Source organism: Watersipora subatra, chromosome 2 (genome assembly GCF_963576615.1).
Source record: "Watersipora subatra chromosome 2, tzWatSuba1.1, whole genome shotgun sequence".
NCBI lineage: Eukaryota > Metazoa > Bryozoa > Gymnolaemata > Cheilostomatida > Watersiporidae > Watersipora > Watersipora subatra.
Genome location: NC_088709.1, coordinates 60183274 through 60205334, shown reverse-complemented (window position 1 = coordinate 60205334; position 22061 = coordinate 60183274). Strand labels below are relative to the sequence as shown.

At 38.6% G+C, this 22061-nt stretch overlaps 2 protein-coding genes across 2 annotated transcripts; both read left to right on the top strand.

Moving 5' to 3' along the window:
- Window positions 1-9113: 9113 nt before the first annotated feature.
- LOC137388401 (uncharacterized) lies at window positions 9114-16322 on the top strand. The gene is made up of 4 exons (XM_068074885.1): window positions 9114-9210; window positions 12780-13597; window positions 13697-15708; window positions 15869-16322. Exons 1-4 carry the CDS (start codon window positions 9114-9116, stop codon window positions 16320-16322), a joined length of 3381 nt encoding a protein of 1126 aa, XP_067930986.1.
- Window positions 16323-16364: 42 nt separating this feature from the next.
- Window positions 16365-18797, top strand: LOC137388400 (uncharacterized). Its single transcript, XM_068074884.1, has 2 exons — window positions 16365-17013; window positions 18664-18797. The coding sequence occupies exons 1-2, from the start codon at window positions 16365-16367 to the stop codon at window positions 18795-18797; spliced, it is 783 nt and encodes a 260-aa protein (XP_067930985.1).
- Window positions 18798-22061: the final 3264 nt, after the last annotated feature.

The following is a 22061-nucleotide window of genomic DNA, read 5'->3' as shown; positions in this document are numbered from 1 at the left end:
ATAACCATTAAAATACACTAAATACAATACAGTTACTGTAGGTAACTATAATTACTAAAGTTAACATACTATTTTGTTGCTAATTGTCAATATGTACACATTTTTATAAAACAAAAAGTGACGATTTTCACCAGGGGGTGTTTGCATTGTATAATTACAATGGCCTTTATACCCCGATATACAAATTTTTCACCATACGATTTGAACCCTGGAACGAATTAACATCGTATCTCAAGGGTGCACTGTACTGTTATTAACTACCTCCATGGTTGAGTATCCTAACAACCCAGCTACAGTGAACCTTCTGCAGGTCGAGTCAACGCCATGGGTTTTCTTCTAGTTTAGAATGAGCAATCGACAGTTTCTCGTTGCTTGATGGAGGTCCATAAATGCCATCAACCGCAAAATATCCTGGAAAACTGGTCGATGTTCCAGGAAATTGGTAAACAGATGACAAGGTCACTGGCTTTCCTAAAACAATATCATCTGGCGATATTTAGAAAACATATGCTATAGCTACTTGTTTACACAAACTCAGAACAATTCTTAAGAATTCATAAATTGATTAATAAAAATTCATTGTAACCATCAGTATAGTTATAACACTTTGAATGTCAAAAATAATGAGTAAGGTGCCCAGAGTCATTGAGCCAACTGAGCTCGTCATATTTTGTTTGAGATGGGAAATAATGCTAATGACGTGTGATGACCACATGAAAAAAGTGAATATACTTAAAGGTTGACTTGCAACAAAATTCACATTACATTTATTTAGTATCAAAAATGTCACCATTCTTACTCTGCTGGGTTGCAGGTGCGAAATATGTAAAAATTTGATTACAAGCTCTTGAAAGCTTAAAAACAAACAGTTAATTGCAGCCGACACAAAAATGCCGTAGGTTGAAAAGTGAATGAAATGCCTTATGACTGGCGTTTCCAGCTGATTCAGACTGGCTGGCTTGTTTGGCTGGCTTTTTCCACATACTCCCCTTATTAGCAACATTTTCATCATAATGATTTGTTGAAGTTTAAATTCAAGCTAGACCAACAGGCACCTCACAGCTTCTTTGTGGCCTATTATCTCCTTGTTAATATGGATGTAAACTAGAGTGAATTTCTACACTGCGCGTGTCAGCACAGGTACCTTCATCATCTCGCAGTCAGTAGGTCCGCCAACGTTGTTGTTCGTTGGAAAATTATATTGCTGACAAACAGCCAAATACTTTGACCAGATGGCTAAATGTTTGCTGGTTATGTTTCGAGGAGCCACCAACACGCTGACAAACTGAGAAACTTAGAGCTTTTTTCATTCTACAGGTAGAAGTCATCAGGCTGCCCAGCTGATCATCTTAGCGTCTTCTCAGATGGTTTTTGAAGTTGAAAATAGAATGCGCAAGATCACTTGTAGCTGAAAATTTTATACCTTCACTAATAGAAAGCAAACAACTTCAGTGGCATGTAAAAGATACATGACTGGGTCATGCGTAGAGATTGCCATTCTCTTTGATGCTGTCTTTGGAGTTGGACCAAACTATAGTGTGAAGCGTGCCGATATTGATGGAAGAACTGCTTAAGCTCGACTAGTTGTTTTAAGAACTGTGACTGATTACTCTTGTGAGTGGTGTATACGCTATAATAATGGCCTTGTCCTTATAATGTTTTAGTGCTGCCAATATTCGGTCTGTAGTGTTGGTAGATATAGATCAATTAGTCTAGACTATCAACATGTACTTTCTGCGAACCCATCTCGCAGGTATGTAGCTTTATTGGTCTAATGCTGGCCAGTAGTTTTAGACAGGAGTACTAGAACAGGTGAGAGAAATCAGAGCTTTAGGGCAGCTTTTGTAGGAGAAGCATTCACCAACTTTGCTTGCATGCCAGTCACTCAAAAATTTTCCTTATTGATACAAACTGGAACTTTTTGGCTAGTAACTCTCATTGGTAAACTTTAACAAGGTTAGCCAGTCTCTTGGCCAGAATTTCCTTTTTGTATGCTACTTTTAAAGTCAGCACGCTTAGAAGAGTTTTGGTCTTTTGCACATTCTCAACACATTCTATTAATGTGTCTCGATTGCTACCTTTTTCCTCAAACCAGTTGCCATTTTAACACTTCCAGTTGAGTGTGCTCCAGTAATACATACATTGGTCAGTTTGTGCCTATGCTGCTGATGCCTACATGTGATTAGATATATGAAAGTCTGCAAAGTTTTCCCTGTAAGCACATGACCGACTAGTTTTGCAGCATTTTGGTGCATTTGCTGCTTGCTCTCCCTCAACAGGCTCAAATTTATTTTCTCCTCTGTCTGGCAAGCATTCTAGATCTCTCATCCCTAAATCAGATTCAAAATCTTAAAGTACCTTTGTAGATAAGTTTGGGTCATACTATGTTTATGCATAAATGTGACATGCACAAAAGAAATATGCTTGAGATGTAACTGCCTCTTATCTCTGATTAGCATTTTTTTTCTATTCTTATTTTGCATTGCAAAATAATAACATTGTGTTTCTCTCCTGATTTATTTTTTTTCTAACTCTTTATCTGCCCGTTTCCCATTTTGACCTTACTTTATTTTTAACTTGGTGAATCAGAGAATGTTTTGGACACACTTTCGGGCTGATGTTAGCAAAACAGACATCGCTGTGAGATTGGCTGCCTAGGCTTCTCGCTTCGATCTTCTTGCTTCTTTCTTTTCGCTCCTGTTTTTGCTAGTAGGAAATTTTTTGCTGCCTTGTTTCTTTTGGCCCTTTAGAACACTTTATCTGCTACGTGTTCGGCTAATAAATTAGCTGTTTCCAGATTACTTTGCATAGTTTCTGACTAGGGAGCAATTTTTAGCTTGGGGATTTTGGGCTCCTTTTATGTTTTGGTTTTCTTCTTGATTCTAGAGCGACTGAGATCTGGTGTACATAAATCTTCTGAATGTGTATAGTGAGGTTTTAACCAATCCTCACATATTAGCATAAATCATCTCAGCTGTTCAACTAGATAGGTGTAGCTTTGCCAATTTTTGACAACTTGGTAGGTCATTATAAATTTGGCTAAAAACTGAAAGGTTTCTTCCTTGATACTTTTAGCTTACCATTCACACCCATTATCTTGGTAAATTTAAGAAAGAGACTATTTAGAGCTTCTATTTTGCAGAATTTCTACTTGCACCCACTTGAGAATGTCATGAGGTTTTCCTAGCTTCCTCAGTGTTTTGACCACATACCTCATAGAAGGGCCTAGAGTTCAAGCTGGTCCCACAGTATTAGCTTTTAGCTTGGGATGAGCATATTTGTGGTTCACCTGGTCAACTAGGTAACATGCAAGTCCCAATTTTTTAGCCTCTTCTCAGCAATAAAATGTTAAGGGAGCTCTTTAGTGTGGAGCATTTAAATTCACTTTTCGGTTAGCCTGTTAGTAGTAAAGAACAGTGTGCGACTGTCTCAAATTACATTGTTGACATACCTCTGTCATCACTTGTGCTTGTGAAGTGTTACGTGGCAGAACACCCTTTCATTTAATGCCTTTAACGCCAGCAGTGCTTTGGTTGGCTGATCATCTTATGGCTGATCGTCTTCACCACTCCAGAGAGACCAATTTGGGTGTTTGCTACATTGTGTAACTCGTAAGTTTGGGTGAGCATACAACAGCTCTGAAGGGCCATCCAGGCATCCAGCATACCTTCTGGTTGAATCCTCATGACATTGTAGTTCTGATACAGTGACTGAATGTTTTGGCTACCCATCTGCAGTTGCTTTAGTAGTATCTCTTAGTTGATGCTGATGGTTTGGTAAATAATGACTATCAGACTTTGTGGCTTGTATCTCAGCTAATCCACCTTTTTTTCAGACATCCCTGACAGCAATTTAGGCAGCGTAAATGTGATGGTCATTAGTCTAGTCGTGGTTCAGCATGGATCTTCTCACAGCACACAAGAATCGCTGCGCTTGGCCTGGATTTGATCTTGCAATTTAATCCTGGAAGTTCATCTAGTAGCTTCGTATAATCTTTTTAATGGTTTTTAGGTATCAGACCACTCTAAAGTTTGATCCTTCTTGACAAAGTTTTGTTGAGTCAGTCCCCATCTTTTAAGTCAATTAGGTCACACGCACAGCAATCGTTGCATGTTCTTCAATTTAGTTCATACACATTCCCCATTTTATGACTTCACCATCTCGATGACTGTCAGCACTAATTTTTCTCTGGTTTTATCAATTTTTTGTTGCAACAAGCATATAAACTGCTCATCTTTATCATGTTTCTTGAACAACCCCGTTCTTTCACCATGACTGCTTGCATGTCGTTCTACTTATGTCCAGTATATATTTCTCTTAAGATTTGAGTTCTTTCAAGATGGAAGCAGTAGTGATGTTGCTTTTGAACCAATCGAACCATGTTTTTTTAGAGCATGCCTAAAATTTGCTTTCTTAGCAAACTTCGGAATATTATGTTTGCAGTCGCCGCCTGCGCTGGAGAAACCTAGCAGTTCTTTAATCCCTCTTGTGACGATCAGTTTCTGACCACCTATCTTTTTGGGTAATCTAAAGCTGTTCAATTTTGGTTGGCTATGTGTCTAAAATAGCTGAACCCCTCTAGTTGTAACTTGCACTTAAGCAGTTTAAGCTGCAATCTAACTCTTTAGTCCCTAGATGACTTCTGCAATTACCTGAATGTGCATCTCAAAGTTAGGTTTGATAATTATGAGACTGTTTAAACATGTTTCCTTAAAAGCATGGTATCACACACTATGTTAGCCTATGAAACACCGCTGATGCAAGTTTAATTCTGAAAAATCATCTCCCATCATTATTGGTTCAAATTCTTTATTTCCATTGCTTGAGATGACGCTGCTTTAAAACAGTCCTTTTTTTAAATTTTTCCTGCCTAGCTGGACTTTGAGCAGTTCAGTCCTACAACATCAAAAATATATGTCATGTGTTCTAGCACCGGCCTTATCAAGACTCAAAGCTTGCTACGCGACCAATACATATAGAAAAAAATTATTATCAAGAACTTAAACGAAGCAGTCTATATTATAAAAGCAAAAGATGCTGATCAATATTTTAGGTTTTCTTGGCACCAATTATAAAAGAGCCCTCACATTGGGAACTAATCAAATTTAGTTGTAAATATATACAACTTCTGTTATTTTCTGAAAAACCTAATAAGAAGTACAAATTTCATTATAATTTGCTAAAACTCAGTTTAACAAAATTTGTTACTGCTGCTGCAAGTCCAAACTGTGATTACAAAAGAATTACGTACATAAATATTTACCTCTAGCAAGGAGATGATCAGCTCTTTTTGCATAGGCTTCCACTGCATGATCTTCATTGAAATCACCTTTTTTCTTTGTATGGAAACAATCCAAAAGGGAGCAAAACTTTTTAGTACAGTTATATTGAAAGCCAATACAATCAACCTGAAGGTGGCATTGTGCAGCGCACTGAAGTTTGTTTAAGGCAGGACCAGTGCTGGCGAGTAACATTGTAGAATTATAGGGTGAGTTGACTTGCTCAAATGATCCAATGAAACCCTGACCTTTACTAAGCATAGCTAAAAAGCAAATATGTTTTAAGTGAAAGGCAAAGCATTTGAATAAGTATAAACATTGTGGCATTCTGTTTTACTATTCAAAGGTTTTGCACCATAATTTAGCATAAATAGTACTTCTTATACGTTTCCTGGCAGCTTTCCATTTATTTTTAGATGTGCCGCACTACATTAGTAAATTGTTGTAATCTATATTTCCTATCTGCTGTGAACTATCTGCTAAAATGTGATGCAGAATTATTTAGATATGCTACGTAGTTAACTGTCTGTACAACCATGTTTGTTGTATAAATATGCATCATTGAAATTTATTCACATTACATGATTAGCTACACGTTGCAAGCTAGAAGCTCACCTCTTACATAAGCATAGCTTATACACCTATTAAATTTGCTAATACAAAAGCTAATTTTGATTCTGAACACATTGCTCTTTGATTTACAAGTCAGCATTAAAATATGTATAATATATTAAAATATATTAAAATACAGAGTAAACTTAAAAATACTGCATACGTGAACACAGCAAAAAACTCACTTTTACTGGTGTTCATATGATGTTCCATAACGCTAAGGTGGGCATGTATCTCACTATTAACAAGTTGATTTGCATAACTTTTTGAAGTGTTGCTTTCACTTATACTTTCACTCACAACCATATCATACTTCTCATGAGACTGTTTAAAGCATAAATCAACTTCAAAAGCATTGTCACTCGATACTTAATAACTACTGGTAGCCCATCATCATGATTTGACAACTTTATTTTAGCAGGTGCTTGTTCATGCCATCAAGTTCTATCACAGTATTACATACTATCATTGCGAATAATCCTTTTTACCTATACATGTAGCGCTTACTGACTTCAGATAAACTGTGTCATCAACTCTATGGGGTTTCTATTAGTGCTGAGAGTATGGGGTCCTACACGAATTGCAGAATTTCTCATGCTGTATGAATATAGCATTTTGGAGAGAACCATGTCATGGCTGTCGGGTGAATAGTTTTACCAGAAAACCATTGCTTCAATATCATTATTCTCAATTCTCAAATTTGTGACAACCATTTACAGACCAATAATCGAACGCAAGGATGTTCCTTCAAAAAATCTGGAGCTGAAAGGCTAGGAGCTAAATATTTTGCACAACATGCGCTTTTCTTCAGAAATTCGATCCCCAGAGTCACTCGAAGCAGTGTACAATTTGCCCGCTTGCTCAAAAATTCTACTGTATAGTAGGCACAATTCCTGGCTCACTCTAAAATAGAAAGACAATGAGCCGCATCTAACTTTGCTGGTACTCGAGTCGTCTCTCAGCAGCCATCAACAGGCTTATCAAAAGTTGAGAAGTCTATCAGATCGCTAAATACAATGATGCCGAACTGGCAGGCATAAAAGCAGAGTCTAAACTAATCTACTTTTGGAAATAGTAGTTGTAGACTTAGTCTACATCCAACCACCCTAAAAGGCAAAATATGTGTGCTAGTGCTCACTGATCTCTTTACTATGGTGCAGATTGCCCTGGCTTTGCTGGATGTCGCAGTACTGGTGGTGGGTAATGTGCTTGATGAAAGAGTATATTCTATCTGAGAATGCCAGAACAACTGCTCACATATCAAAGGCTATACATGTAGTTTGAAAGTTAACTGACAAATGAACTTTGCCAGTTTTGGCAAAAAAATGAAAAGCAGACCATGTCGCATGATCTATGAGTCATCGAAGTCGCAGAATAAAACAACCGGGAGCTCGGAGGCTTGCTCAGAGCCATATTGCTAGCAGGCAGCTAAAATAAGTGGCACTTGTTCATTTAGATCTAACGAAAGCATATAAGGGAATGCCAAACTCTCTGAATAGAGAAACAAGACACATCCTTATGCTTGCAAAGCGTTAAAACTGCCGACCAGATGGATCGCTGCTTTCCACTTACGAAGTTAGTTCACACACATGAGCAGCACGCCTTGGTGCTCTAAAAACGTTCAATTACTGTACAACATGTGTTCTGCTCAGCACAGAAAGATAACTAACAAGAAGACAGGAAAAGCTACTCATGTACGTTTAGGCGACTAAGTATTGCTTTTTGACGGAAACCAGTGAAGAGGACAACCAGTTTTTCAGAGAAAGTTTGTAAAGTAGCAATTGGTCATAAAAGCTTTGAATGATTCGACATGCTTGATGGAAAGACAATATAAGCTCATTATTTAGAAGGAAAGCTGTCCAAAACCATATAATAGCTGCTCAAAGAAGTTGGGTAGAGCATTGGCAACTCTTGGGCCAAGGAAAGAGCTCGGCATAAAGGAGCCCAGGCATCCCTGCTTGGAAAAACTAAAATAAAAGCAGTTGGCATGACTTACTTTCAAAAAAATGTATGAAGCTGACTGAGGGAGTCAGAAAGCCAGAAAAAGAATTGAGAGGTTAGCATTCAGCCTGGTCACCATGACAAAATTGCCAACAAAAGAAGAAGGGTCAGTCCAATATAGGTTTCTCGTAGCCAGTCTAGCATAAGCCAAGTCCTGCAAAGGCTGCCCGAAAGTCAGGCTTTATCACAAAAGCATGGTTATGCTAGAACAATACGCTGAAGGCTGATGCAGATAAAGAAAATTTCAACTGATCTGTTTCTGTGGCTGCCATTCCTCAGTGTATCTGTGATGACTCCTCCCAAATACGATGACAACAGTTCATGCTTTACATCGCGACATCACAAAGGATACCTTAGATTTTTTTTCAAAAGCTGCTTCGCCAGCTGGGTACACTTACTTATGAACAGGATGTTGCATCCACACTAGCCAAAGAAAAAACATTGCAAAGATCAGAGCCATCTTGCCAATTAAATCTTCCTTAAAAGTAGCAGTAAGGTCAACTCAACATTGGCTTGGCCAGATAATAAATTATATGGGACTAGCTTTCTATAGCGAGTTAGTGAAAAAGCTCAATGTTCTAGACAAACATGTATTTTTTAACACTATTATAAGATTGGCAGGTTTCGAATAAACCGTGGCAAGAAAAGTTTTGCTGATTAAAGAAACGCACTGAGTGCCGTTACAGTAGAAGACATAACCAGTCACAAAGAAAAGTGAGCCCCTATCACCAATGAGCCTTGCGCAAAGGTTTAAATGTTTGTATTCCCACGAACATCGACTCACACCAACCACTCTAGACTAAAAGAAGCAAAGCAGCACAAACACAATGTGCTATCTGTAACTGAAAACGCTGAAAAAGGTGGCTGTTGCACAGTAAAATAGATGACCAATGATACACTTTAAACCTCTAAAAGAAGAGACACCCCGTTATACAACTTGTTGTTGCATTTGTATACCTACGTGGCTGGCATTATGTCTCTAGAGACTAAGTGCTGCAAGTTCAGGGAAAACAATAGACCAAGGAATTTCATCTAGTCATATTTCTAGTAAGCTAATCAAAATGGGATCAGTTCTTGAATGAGTAGCTTTTAGACCCTCAGACAAAAATAAGTCTTTCTCACCAAACTTGAAAACAAAGACCTGCTTTAGCAAGGCCAGAAGAAAGTCAGTTTACTGGCTTGGCTGGAACTAAAAAGTACCATGCTTGGCAAACAGCGGGCATGGCAAAGAAACTGACTGATTTGACGCCAGAGCTAACTAGCCTGTCTAATGAGATAGAAAACATTAGAGAGTCACACTCATATCTTGACAACCAGAGTGAGCCACAGGAATAGTCAAAGTCATTGATGCTGAATGAATTGGTGAATGCCAGGCTACTAGTCAGCCTCAGCCAAAATAAATAAGAACTAGATGGATGCTCTAAGATTTCAATGACTAGGAAAGAACTGTCAAATTTGTTCATCATGTAGCTGTTTGGGCTTTCAACATCACTAACAAGAGGCTAATACAGAAAGAGTTCCGCCTCCCTGAAAAAGTGGCCTGGCGGAACAAATTCAAAACCAAGCTGGCTCTTCCACCAACGTTCTAATTAGATATGTGGGCTTCCAATCAATGTGTGTATAGCGGGAGCCAGTCAGCCATTTCTGTGGATCGATTTTTGGCTCAGCTCAATTTGATCTGAATGACTAGACTTCCAGCTAAAAGACAGGTACAATGAAGAAGTCACCCCTATATGAAGAGGTCAGCAAAAGACAAGTCTGAGCACCTATGCGTTTAGCTTATGTATAACTGCCACATATTATTTTAGGCAATGTGTGGCAGATAAAGGTGTGTCTAATTTGAACACAACCTTGCTGTTGATTGAGATTTGGTGTACTGCATAATAAATGTGTCCTGGCTTTCGTTACATCTGCTTTGATTTGTGAAATATTTTAAACTTAATCCACTTAAGAAAGATTATTTGATGTAGAGTGCCGCCAACCAAACTCTTTTAACTTCATCATATTTCTATTGATAGGTTTTTGCATATACACTCACCAAGCCAATTTTGTAAGAGTACCACAGCAGAAGTAACTTGCAAATGTGTTCGCGTTCTTTTTTGTTTTAAAAGAAGTACCAAAAGGTAGATTTTGGTTTTATTATTAAAGTTAACAATATTTGCATCTTATAAACCAAGTTTTTTTGATCATGTGAATTTATCATTTAAGTTATAGTTTAGGTAGACCTTTGTCTTTATAAAGATAAAATTGGACAATGTAATGCATTTTCAAAGTCAATGAGTACAAAATAAAATTGATGTGAACTCACGATTTTCTTTGTCTGGCGACATTATAAAAATAGCTAATAGAACGCCATAGGCCTATTAACTATACTAGACTGGGCAATCCAATGCATCATGGCTCAGCATTGTGTCCTACTTAAATAGGCACATTCTTCGCGACGTAACGTCATAGCTTTGTTCGCTTTGCCTAGTCCAGGCCATAGTTTTAGGTAGGAAGCCATGGAAAGTGGAGCAACTAACAGCACTGGAAATTATTCGAAGGAAAATTTTACTCCAATTGTTTTCAAGTGTGGTTGTGAGAGGTATCTACTATATAAACGGCAATCGTTGTCTGTGTATCTGTGTGATTGATTCTCCGCCTTATAGAGTACCGTACTTTTCCGACTATTAGCCGCTACTAGGTATCTAGGGCGCGTTAACGGGATTTTCCGGTTCATACACGCCTCTACTATACATAACCTATTTACCGTAGGGATGAACGATAAATACTTATATGCTAATATTGTATCTTTAGGAGTTGTTTTCTCGATATGTTGAGTTACCGATAACTTCTGAATATTGGTGATGCAATAGATTATAGAGCGGTCTTTCCGGTAAATATTAGCAGTGAATTAAATAAAATTTACTAAACCATAAATAAATTAATGAGTAGTAAATTACATCTAATTAATATTTACTGCCAATGTGTACTGGGAAGGTCATGAACTGCGTAATATAGCTAAAATTAGAAAGCGGAGGTAGTCTAGAATCTTGATATTCTACCAAACGACATCGTCAGTCTAATTCAACATTTTTTCTACTATTGCGTCTCAGACTAGAACTTCCAGGTTTAAGGAAAGATCCAATAAGATTGTTACACGCTGGCAGGGCGTCTCTAACTAACCTGAGGTGGGAGATTCGGAGGACAAAAAGGTATTCTTTTGGAGTTCGGACTTCCAACGCGGTGGACGCACTGGGATCGAGATCAACTCAATAACGCTATTTGAATTATAAAAAAATTTGAACTCAAGGTACTTTGAATTATTGCATTTATCAGTAATCGTGATTGATTGAGATAGCTACGCTAAGTTTGGTATACTGTTGTTATAGCATTGCCTTAGTTATAAAACCAGTAAAAGGAGCTATAACAATATCGTAGATTTTGCCAACATGTTAACAAGCACTGCTATGCAAAAAATTTGTTGTATCTATACATTGTGCATTTTAATTATCTGTGTAATTGTCTGTGCATTTTAATTATCTGTGTATCGGCTATCATATCATCGGCTATCAACATAAATAGTTATTTGTTTTTTAACTCGGGCGCAATTAATGAACTCGCACAAAAAAGGTTCGTTTTTAAGTTGGAAATTCTCAAACAAAGATTTAACATTAAATTTTAGGCTAATTTTAGAGAGACATCTTAGGACAACACTGTCACTACCATAAAAGTCTTAAAGATCGTTGGTTATGTTATTAACAAATAATAAAATTGCTGGGAAAGTCGCAAATATGCGTCTACGGCGGTCGACTTTAGAACACGCATAAATGAGTCTACTTCACTGAAAGGGTTAAAAATGTTGGATTTGCCACTGTTTGTGATAGTAAACATGTTGATTTCCTTCCGCAGCTGAGTTATTTTTACTTATTTTCCAGCTACGAGTACTGCAGAACTACAGCTACTACAGAACTTGCACGGGCACTGCTACTGCGTTTTACCTACTAAATTTCTACTTCAAAAAGGTAAACACTTCTCATTCAATGTTGTATTGTCTATGAATTGCCACACATCCACTACCTAAAAACGTTGGATTTGCCACTGTTCGTGATAGTAAAAATGTTCATTTCCTTCCGCACCTGAGTTACTTTTACTTTTTTTCTAGCTACGAGAACTACAGAACTTGCACGGGTACTGCTACTGCATTTTACCTACTAAATTTCTACTTCAAAAAGGTAAACACTTCTCATTCAATGTTGTATTGTCTATGAATTGCCACACATCTACTAGGCTACTTGAAAACGTTGGATTTGCCACTGTTCGTGGTAGTAAACATGTTCATTACCTTCCGCAGCTGACTTACTTTTACTTTTTTTTCCAGCTACGAGTACTACAGAACTACAGCTACTACAGAGCTTGCACGGGCACTCCGAGTATTGCGATAGGCGTCGGTGAGACGAAAGCGAGCAGCGTATATTACAAAAAAGCACACCATCTTATTCACTTTTAGAAACGCTTGAAGCAGTACAATGCCTCCCTAAAAGCCTACTGCCCAAATGCAAGAACAGATTGATTCCCGTAGAGAAAGAGACTGAATTCGCAAAGCAGCAGCTAGACGAGCAGAAACTGCAGAGCAAACACAGCTGCACCTACAACAAAACAGAACTGCTATTGCAGCTGCTACAAGTGCAGAAACTGCAGAGCAAACACAGCTACGCCTACAACGAGACAGAATAGCTACTGCATCTGCTAGAAGTGCGGAATCTGCAGAGCAAACACAGCTATGCCTACAAGGAAACAGAACTGCTACTGCAGCTGCTAGAAGTGCAGAAACTGCAGAGCAAACACAGCTACGCCTACAACGAGACAGAATAGCTACTGCATCTGCTAGAAGTGCGGAAACTGCAGAGCAAACACAGCTACGCCTACAACGAAACAGAATAGCAGCTGCTAGAACAGCAGAAACCGTTGAACAAACACAGGTACATCGAGAGCAGGCCGGAATAGATGCTGCAGCTGCTAGAAGTGCAGAGACTGCTGAGCTGACCCAGCAGCGACTCCTACAGCAAGATACACTAACTACAGCAGCTGCTTGGCCGCCACAACCTACCAGGCGCCGTGCATGGGCAGAAAACTTCGCACTTGACTACAATCCTGTAACACAGTATAGGGTCCATCAGAACTCTTTTATGGGACGAATGTCTAAAAAATGTTCCAGATGTAATGCCTTACGTTGGAAAGACGAGAGGCCAGGCATTTGTTGCAACAATGGGAAAGTTCGCCTACGACCACTCTCTGAGGATATTCCACCTGTATTGACTCACCTATTCCAAGGCGCAAATCCTGATTCTGAACATTTTTTGGGGAATATACGAAAATATAACAGCTGTTTTCAAATGACATCATTTGGAGCTAAAACCATTGATGAGCCTGGATTTAACCCAAATTTCAAGGTTCAGGGTCAAGTCTACCATTTGATTGGATCCTTGCTTCCGATACCGGGTGAGCAACCACAGTTCCTGCAAATCAATTTCATGGGTGACCAGCAGGCAGAGGCAGAACGTCAGCGTGGTATTGTTGAAGGAGTGCGATTAAACGTAATTCGTGAGCTGCAGGATGTTCTACACGAGATAAATAAATATGTGCGTGATTTCAAAACTGCTCGGGAGAGGCTGCCTGAAAACACAGATGACTTGCGAATTGTCATTCATGCTGACAAACACCCTGTTGGAGAGCATGAAAGAAGATTCAATGCTCCTGTCATAGATGAAGTTGCCATTCAAATAGTTGGACAGCAGTTTGAATAGAGGGATATTGTTCTGCAGTTATGCAGCAATGAACTGCAGAGGATATCTGAGACGCACAGAGCATATGACGCCCTGCAGTATCCACTCATTTTTTGGCGAGGTGACGATGGCTACAACTTTCAGCTGCGACAGACTGACATTCGCACAGGAGAGCCAGGTACACGAAAGGTTTCTGCTATGGATTTTTATGCTAGCAGGCTGATGGTTCGTGATGGTAGCTTCAACTACATTTACATGTGCCGAAAGCTGTTTTTGCAGTTTGCAGTTGATATGTACGCTAAAATTGAAACTGAAAGACTTAGCTTTATCCGCCACCATCAGACACGGCTAAGAGCTGATGACTACATCCACCTGCGTTATGCAGTAGCTGATGATCGCAATGCAAACCAACTAAGTAACGTGGTGATTTTACCTTCGTCTTTTACTGGTGGCCCGCGCTACATGCATGAGCGTACGCAGGATGCCATGACTTATGTGCGACATTACGGCAGACCAGACCTCTTCATCACATTTACCTGCAACAGCAAATGGGATGAGATTTCCAATGAATTGCTGCCTTGTCAGCAAAGCTATGACCGACACGATGTGGTTGCAAGAGTGTTTCACCTAAATCTAAAGCAACTAATGGATTATATCACCACCGGTGCAATATTTGGTGCTGTGCGATGCCATATGTACACCATTGAATGGCAAAAACGTGGACTCCCTCATGCACACATTCTAATTTGGTTATGCGATCGCATCAGGCCAGAACAGGTTGATTGTGTCATTTCTGCAGAAATACCAAATCGAGTGGAAGACCTTGAGCTATTCGAAATTGTCACCAAGCACATGGTACATGGTCCATGTGGCCAGTTAAACCCCGGTTCACCCTGCATGAAAGACGGCACATGTACCAAGAAGTACCCTAAGGCTCTCATTAAAGACACAGTTACTGGCATAGATGAGTATCTATTGTATCGTCGTCGTTCCGATGATGATGGAGGTTTCACCAAACAACACACATTGCGAGCTGTTGGAGAGGCCTACGACATCACTTTGGACAATAGATGGATAGTGCCTTACTGCCCTTTGCTGCTGTCCAAAGTATTCAATACGCACATCAATGTCGAATTTTGCAACTCAGTGAAGTCCATCAAATACATTTGCAAATATGTCAACAAGGGTAGTGATCAAGCAGTGTTCGGCTTGGAAAGAGATGGAGCACAGGTTGATGAAGTAGCTCGCTATGAGAGTGGAAGGTACATCAGTGCAAATGAAGCAATGTGGCGCATCTTCAGTCTCCCCATTCATGCACGACACCCGACTGTTCAGCATCTGAGTGTCCATCTTGAGAATGGCCAGAGAGTGTATTTCACTGAAGCAAATCTTCAGCAACAACTTCAAGAACCACGTGACACTACCCTTACAGCCTTTTTCAAGCTTTGTACACTTGATGATTTTGCCAGGACGCTTCTGTACTGCCAATTGCCAGCCTATTACACCTTTGACGCAACCACAAAATGCTGGAAGAGACGAGTTCATGGAGCTGCAGTGCCTGATCATTCTGGCATATATCAAACTGATGCCCTAGCACGAGTATACACTGTTCACCCCAACAATCGTGAATGTTTCTTTCTTCGAATCATGCTACATCACGTAGTTGGTCCAATGTCCTTTCAGCATTTAAGAACTGTTGGAGGTCATGTCTGTGCTACTTTCCATGAAGCATGCAGACGTTTGGGGCTATTGGAAGATGATGCACAGTGGAGGGAGGCCTTGGAAGAAGCTGCAACTGTACGGTCACCTGCCCAATTGCGCAAGTTGTTTGCTATTATGTTAAGCACCTGCCAGCTTCTCACCCTCTTCAGCTGTGGCAAGAGTTTAAGGAACATTTGGCTGAAGACATCCTGTTTCATGAGCGACAACTGCTTCAGGATCAACAACTGCAGTTTACAGATAGAATGTTCAATATTGCTCTTATATTTATCGAGGACCAAGTGCTCGAGGTCACAAACAACAACCTCTCAGTTTATGGACTTCCCAGGCCTGTTAGAATGGAGCAACCTGTTGTTTGCAGGGAAATATTACGCGAAACAGCGTATGACCGTGAAGAGCTTCGTCGCCATGTTGAAACCAATGAACCGCTGCTGCTGGAAGAGCAAAGAGCTGCATATAACACGGTTTTTTTGAGAACATTGAACAAAACAGTGGCGGTGTGGTGTTTCTTCACGCACCAGGTGGGAGCAGCAAAACCTTCGTCACTAATCTTATACTGGCGAAAGTACGAGAGTCTGGAAAAATTGCTTTGGCTGTAGCTTCATCTGGTATTGCAGCTACCTTACTCCCTGGTGGCCGCACTGCGCATTCAGCACTGAAACTGCCTCTTAATTTGGCCAGAACTGAGAATCCTGAGTGCAATATCAAAAAGAACAGCGGAACTGCCCAACTTCTGCAACAATGCCTTCTTATTGTGTGGGATGAGTGCACAATGTCGCACAAGCTCGCATTTGAAGCTCTAAATCTGACACTAAAGGACTTGCGTGAAAATAATAGACTTTTCGGTGGGGTAACTCTTTTACTTTCTGGAGATTTTTGCCAAACGTTGCCTGTCATACAAAGAGGCACACCCGCTGATGAGATGAATGCATATATCAAAGCATAATTTCCCGGGCCGTCTGTTGTGCAGCTGCATTTGTCAAGAAACATGCATGCCTCTATTCTTGGCGACGAAACAAGTGCACATTTCGCTGCTGGACTGTTGCGTATTGGTGAAGGGCGTTTGCCAGTTAGTGCTGAGGATGGTTTGGCGTCACTTGATGGCTACGGCACTTTTGTGGATTCAACCGAAGAACTTCAGGAGAACGTTTACCCTAATCTGCGACAGAGGTTCCAAGATGTAGATTGGTTATCTGAGCGAGCTATTCTTTTCCCCCGGAATGATGCAGCTGCTGCCATAAACTCACAGCTTTTAGCCCAACTACCTGGCAATTCAAAAACCTTCACTTCTGTTGATACGTCGTTGACTGATGACGCTGCTGTAGAATATCCTGTGGAATTCTTACACTCACTGGACTTGCCTGGACTTTCTGCTCATAAATTGCAGCTAAAGATAGGAACACCGATCATGCTTCTTCGCAACCTCAATCCTCCAAAGTTATGTAATGGCACTCGGCTAATTGTTGCGCAAATGTTTTCGCACGTAATTCAGGCCAAAATCATTTCAGCATCTGGTAAAAGAGAATACGTTTTTATTCCAAGGATCCCAATTATTCCAACCGATCTACCATTTGAATTTAAAAAGATTCAGTTCCCCATCAGAGTCTGCTTCGTTATGACCATCAACAAGTCGCAAGGTCAGTCCCTCAAAGTAGCTGGTATCGACTTACTGTCCCCCTGCTTTAGCCATGGCCAGCTGTACGTTGCCTGCTCAAGAGTAGGCACAAGCCGAAAACTGTATATTCATACACCCGACAGAAAAACCAAAAATGTTGTCTATCCACAAGTGTTGCGTTGATTAACATTGTCTTATTGTTATGTCATGCTTGCATTAAATTAACATTATATAATTATTGTGTCATGCTATGTTCTTCATGTACTGCTATACCTACTTATTATCCACATGCAGCATTTTCTAGCATGTTTTTCAGTATATATATATTTTCATGCATTTGTTTTCCTTATTGTGTCTCATAAAAAGGCTATCATGTTGGCGTTATGTTTTATTATTGTAAGGTGCTAATGCTGTATCTGCCTTGACATCGTACTGTCTGTCCTGTTATACATGTAAATTTTACTGATAAATTTTATTAACACAACCACATTACTGCAGCACTGTTTGTATATACCATGTCAAAACACAGGCTATAATAGACGAAGAACTGGTGAGCCATGATTAGTGTTAGAAGTCTCCATTCGATGTAGAACTGTAGAAATCCTGTATAGTGCATGTAGATGTCTCCATTCAATAAATGCTGGCGATAGCTCAGCAGTGCAATAGCAAAATATTTTGTAGAATTTCTTATAACACGCACAATTTTTCAATACTGCCAGTTTGAACAATTTCAGTTTGCCTAGCAATGTCAATTTAATTATCAGTTCTTTGTACAAAAATAGGACAACTCCCATTTTAGTGGTTTGAGACTGATGCATTGTAGACTAGCTGTAAAACACATTGCAGATTTCCATTGTTCTCCCCAAAATGATTGACATGTATGACTGCGTATGCTGTCTGATCGGCCCAACAATTTCAGTAGACTGCATAGTTGGAGTTGTTTTACAGTATGAAAGACAACTCTCAATAAACCTCTTGCTGTACAAGAATCTGATCCCGTTGACGGGTAATGCAGCTAGTCTAGATATACAGAGCAAGGAATCTTGCGGATTTTTCCGAGATATGCATCCAAATAATAGTTTTTCCAAATTTTTTTCCTAAAGTTCGTTGCTGGCACTAATATTTGAAAAGTTGTTTCGCACAAAAAGGTGCCAAGCGCCAAGTAGACAAAGTTTTGTCCATTTCATGAAGTTTTTTATCACCATGGCAGGTGGACAGGCTAATAAATGAGTATGGTAATGGCTAAACCCAACCCGAAAGGTTTTTACTTTATGATGGTCTCATAAGAATGCAATCATTTACTGATTATTTTGCAGGGTAAGAGGAGTAGAAATTTTTGCTGTGCATTTGGGTGTTCTAATACTCCAGCAAAAAACAGTAAACTCAGTTTCCACACCTTTCCATAGGAAGAAAAACACCTAGACAGACGTAACAAGTGAATAGACACGGTGAAACGTAAATACTGGATGCCTTCCAAAAACTCTGTGCTCTGCAGTGATCATTTCACAATTAGACTCCTATTGTAGATCTCCTAGTATGAAGATGGCTGCCTTACTAAAGCCTACAGCTGTACCAAGGTTATTTGATTCTCTGCCAAAATATTTACAACCGACTCAACCAAAGCATAGACAACTGCTTTGCCATCCAACACCATTTACATAATCTCTACCAGACCGAGATGATCCAGTCATGGAACCTTCACTTTGCTCTGAAGAGCCAACAGCCGCCAAGCAATCTGCCAATTCCTCCACATTTTCTACAAAACAGGAGATCTGGCACACTTCGCAGCCTTGCTGCATGTGCTAAACTGCATGGCTGCTCATATTGTGGTACATGATTAGGGTATGTACATGTATTTTGGTATTAGCTACTTTCACTAATTGTGAGTGTATAGAGTAGATATATAGAAAGCAGAGTGGCTTGAAATAATACTGCTGAAGATCAGTGAGATGTAGTTAAATTTATTTTACGGTTGATACATACTCTTTTTATAATAATATTAGCATGTGATACTTATTTAGCAGGTTATGTGGTATGGAGCTTAAAACTCATCTGCGATGACTGCATCAGCTTTATAGCCTCCTGTCCAGATTTACGCACCAGGGATGATGCGACACTAATCAGTGTAAAAGATAGAGGTGGTCTGTCATCCTGTCATCACAAAGATATATCTAGGCTCAGAACAGATCATACAGCAGTGTGTCGACTTACAAGAAATCACTGCATAAACAAGCTGGTGGTCACTAAGACTCTCTCATTGGTTTTACATAGCAATTTGCATCAGGAATTTCCATGCTCAAACCGCAGCACAACGTTAATTAAAACTAGCACATCCAAATATGTCAGAATTAGAATTCACCAGGGGGCTACAAAGGTAGCAGCTAATAAGAGTAATCTCAGATCAAGGCTCAGCTGACTGGTCGTCTTTAGTCATGTGTAGCCTGTCACAATATGTCTAGAAAAGTGTACCATTTGTTATTTGTCTTCTACCATTTTTCTGATGCTGTTTGCATAACACCTAAGACCCAACATTTGTACTCATGGCAGACTGCATTCAGTGTACCATTTACAAGCGAGTATGAATTAAAAATCAGTTTGTACATCTGGCTACCTGGCATGTTAGCCTACAGCATAGGGCAACATTGAAAATTTTGCAATATCTTTGAATAGATCAATATACATTTTTACTCGCACTTTACATATGAGGTATTCAACTTTATATTTACAAATTTGCAGGGTAGGAAATGCATAGTGTATAAGCTTTGCATCTAAACTTTTAAACCAATATCTTTTGTATTTTAGTAGTTATGTCAAATTACATGTAGCAACATTCTCTTCATTCTTTCAATGTAAACAATGATGACTCACTTGCCTGACCAGCTACAAGTGAACCAAGCAATGCCATTCTGTCACAAAGCATGCGGTTATTTATGTAGGACACCGTGGCTTCGCATTGCCCAGTCCATTATAGTTAATAGGTCTATGTAGAACGCTATGAAAAAAAACACAAATCTATATTAGCCTAGTGTTAGATAATGAAGACATACATTAATATTGCACAATGTAAATAAAATGTTTTTCGGTTTCAATTCTTACTTTAATGCAAGTTTCTACTCTTCTTAATTACTTATTGAATTTTGTCGAAGACATAAATATTTTTTACATCATTTTGAACATGAAAAGGTACTCAGAACATATTATCAAATTTTGCTTTCATCTTCTGCATATTTAATCTTTATGGATTTCATCTCCTTCAGACTAATCAATATAAACTACAATGATGTTTCAACTAATAATTGACAACCTTTGCCCATTGAAAAAAATACATCTTCTGCATTGTGAAGAATATTGGATAAAGCCATAAACTAGTGTCTACATGAGCAATTACTAACACAACAATATTTTCACACAAGAAATTAATCAATAACGCAAGTGAAATGCATACGAGATTATCTAGTTTGTATTACATGTATCTTAATTACCTCTGAGTTTTCCTAATATTATAGAAATAACTGGCATTCAATCTAAATAAAATAACTTCAAAGAAATGTTTTAAAGTCTGCCTAATGAAACTTAAAATGAATTTGAACTGCTGTCAATTATAGTAGTAAAGGTTTCTAAGTTTAAAACCACAAAGTCCTGCCTAATACTTGAATCAAGAAAAATAACCAATGCTGAACACTGCTCAGTATTGCCAGAAGAATGGGAAAATTATTATTTTGCTGTATCTTAATTTAAAGAACTAAGAACTTCTAAATAAATTTCATGCTACATAAGTTATCCAACAAAATGAACTATATTAACTGCATAAAATCTTACCATAGATGACAGCAAAGATCAAAACTGACTTCATGTTTACTTGTTCAATAGAGCCACCAGCTGTTACGGTAAAGAAAAGCCTGCGAGTACACTCTTGGGTAGAGGGAGTTGACTTAATGCAACCACAGTGATAACTTTACCAAGGTATTTTAGTATTCATCGTTTTGGAGTAATTAAGATGCATATGTCAAAACTAATTAAATATTGATAATGTTCCTTGCATCTTTGCAAGCAAATCTTTAGTACTAATTTTCATTGATTTGCTCATTCTATGGGTGTTTGGTACAAACATTGGTTATTTATTCAGAATCCTTTTACGTCAGCAAATGAGTTGTATTGTCATGCATCCAACACAAATTGTAACATAGTTTTTTTAATGGCATTTCCATGCTTGTTCAAGCTTAATAATTTTACCTTTTAGATTGATCTGCAATACATGGATATAACAATACATGTATTGATTGAATATGACATTAATTGGTTTTATTAAATTTTCACAGTTCTATCTGAACCATGTTTAATGTTGATTTACTATAGTAATTTTAGATTTGGCAGATCTACATTTTTTGATGAGCAAGTTGCTGACGTTCAAATTATTAATCTATCTGCTTCCATATACCGTTCATCTAAATGTAAGCATTCGGAGTATGTATATCATTGATAAATTAGGAAATGTGCACGAACAAATCTCACTAAAATAGGATCACCAGTGTTATTACCCAAAACTGTTTTAAAAAAGCTCCACAATAATACTTCTTATGTTCACTGATTTTTAATAATACTTTTGGTCTTACGATATTGTAAAAAGCTAAATAGTTGATTTTTCACTTTGTGATATTATGGTACTTGTCTAGTATTATCATCTTTTATTGTTATGTTGTTTTACCACAATTGAAGACTTTCCTGTTTTCTATGCATCAAAAGATTAATCAGTTCAGTTTTATGATCAAACTTTGGTAGCTAGTGGTTTAATGCCAAAGTGCTTGCTTAAAGAAATATTCAAAATTTATTTAGCCTCATCTTCAGTCTTGCAGAAAATGGTTTAAAAAGTTTCATGATATTGAAGTTTTGCTTCCGCCCAACCAACTTACATCATGTAAGAAAAGTCATCATAACATTTGTTTTGACATTTTTAATGTTTCGCCCAAATTCCAACGACTTTCAGTTTTTTTAGAAGTGGATAAATAATAAGTAAACTTATCTTCTGACTAGACGTTGCATGCAGACCAAAGTTGTTGTGCATGTGCACGA

What these genes read in the sequence shown, in the direction of transcription:
- LOC137388400 (XM_068074884.1), top strand. Translation starts at nt 16,365, where the DNA reads ATGCATGCCTCTATTCTTGGCGACGAAACAAGTGCACATTTCGCTGCT. An exon ending in GACCATCAACAAGTCGCAAG is followed by an intron (nt 17,014 to 18,663) that starts GTCAGTCCCTCA and finishes AATCTCTACCAG; the next exon opens with ACCGAGATGATCCAGTCATG.
- LOC137388401 (XM_068074885.1), top strand. Translation starts at nt 9,114, where the DNA reads ATGGCAAAGAAACTGACTGATTTGACGCCAGAGCTAACTAGCCTGTCT. An exon ending in CTCATATCTTGACAACCAGA is followed by an intron (nt 9,211 to 12,779) that starts GTGAGCCACAGG and finishes CGGAAACTGCAG; the next exon opens with AGCAAACACAGCTACGCCTA. An exon ending in TTCATGCTGACAAACACCCT is followed by an intron (nt 13,598 to 13,696) that starts GTTGGAGAGCAT and finishes ATTGTTCTGCAG; the next exon opens with TTATGCAGCAATGAACTGCA.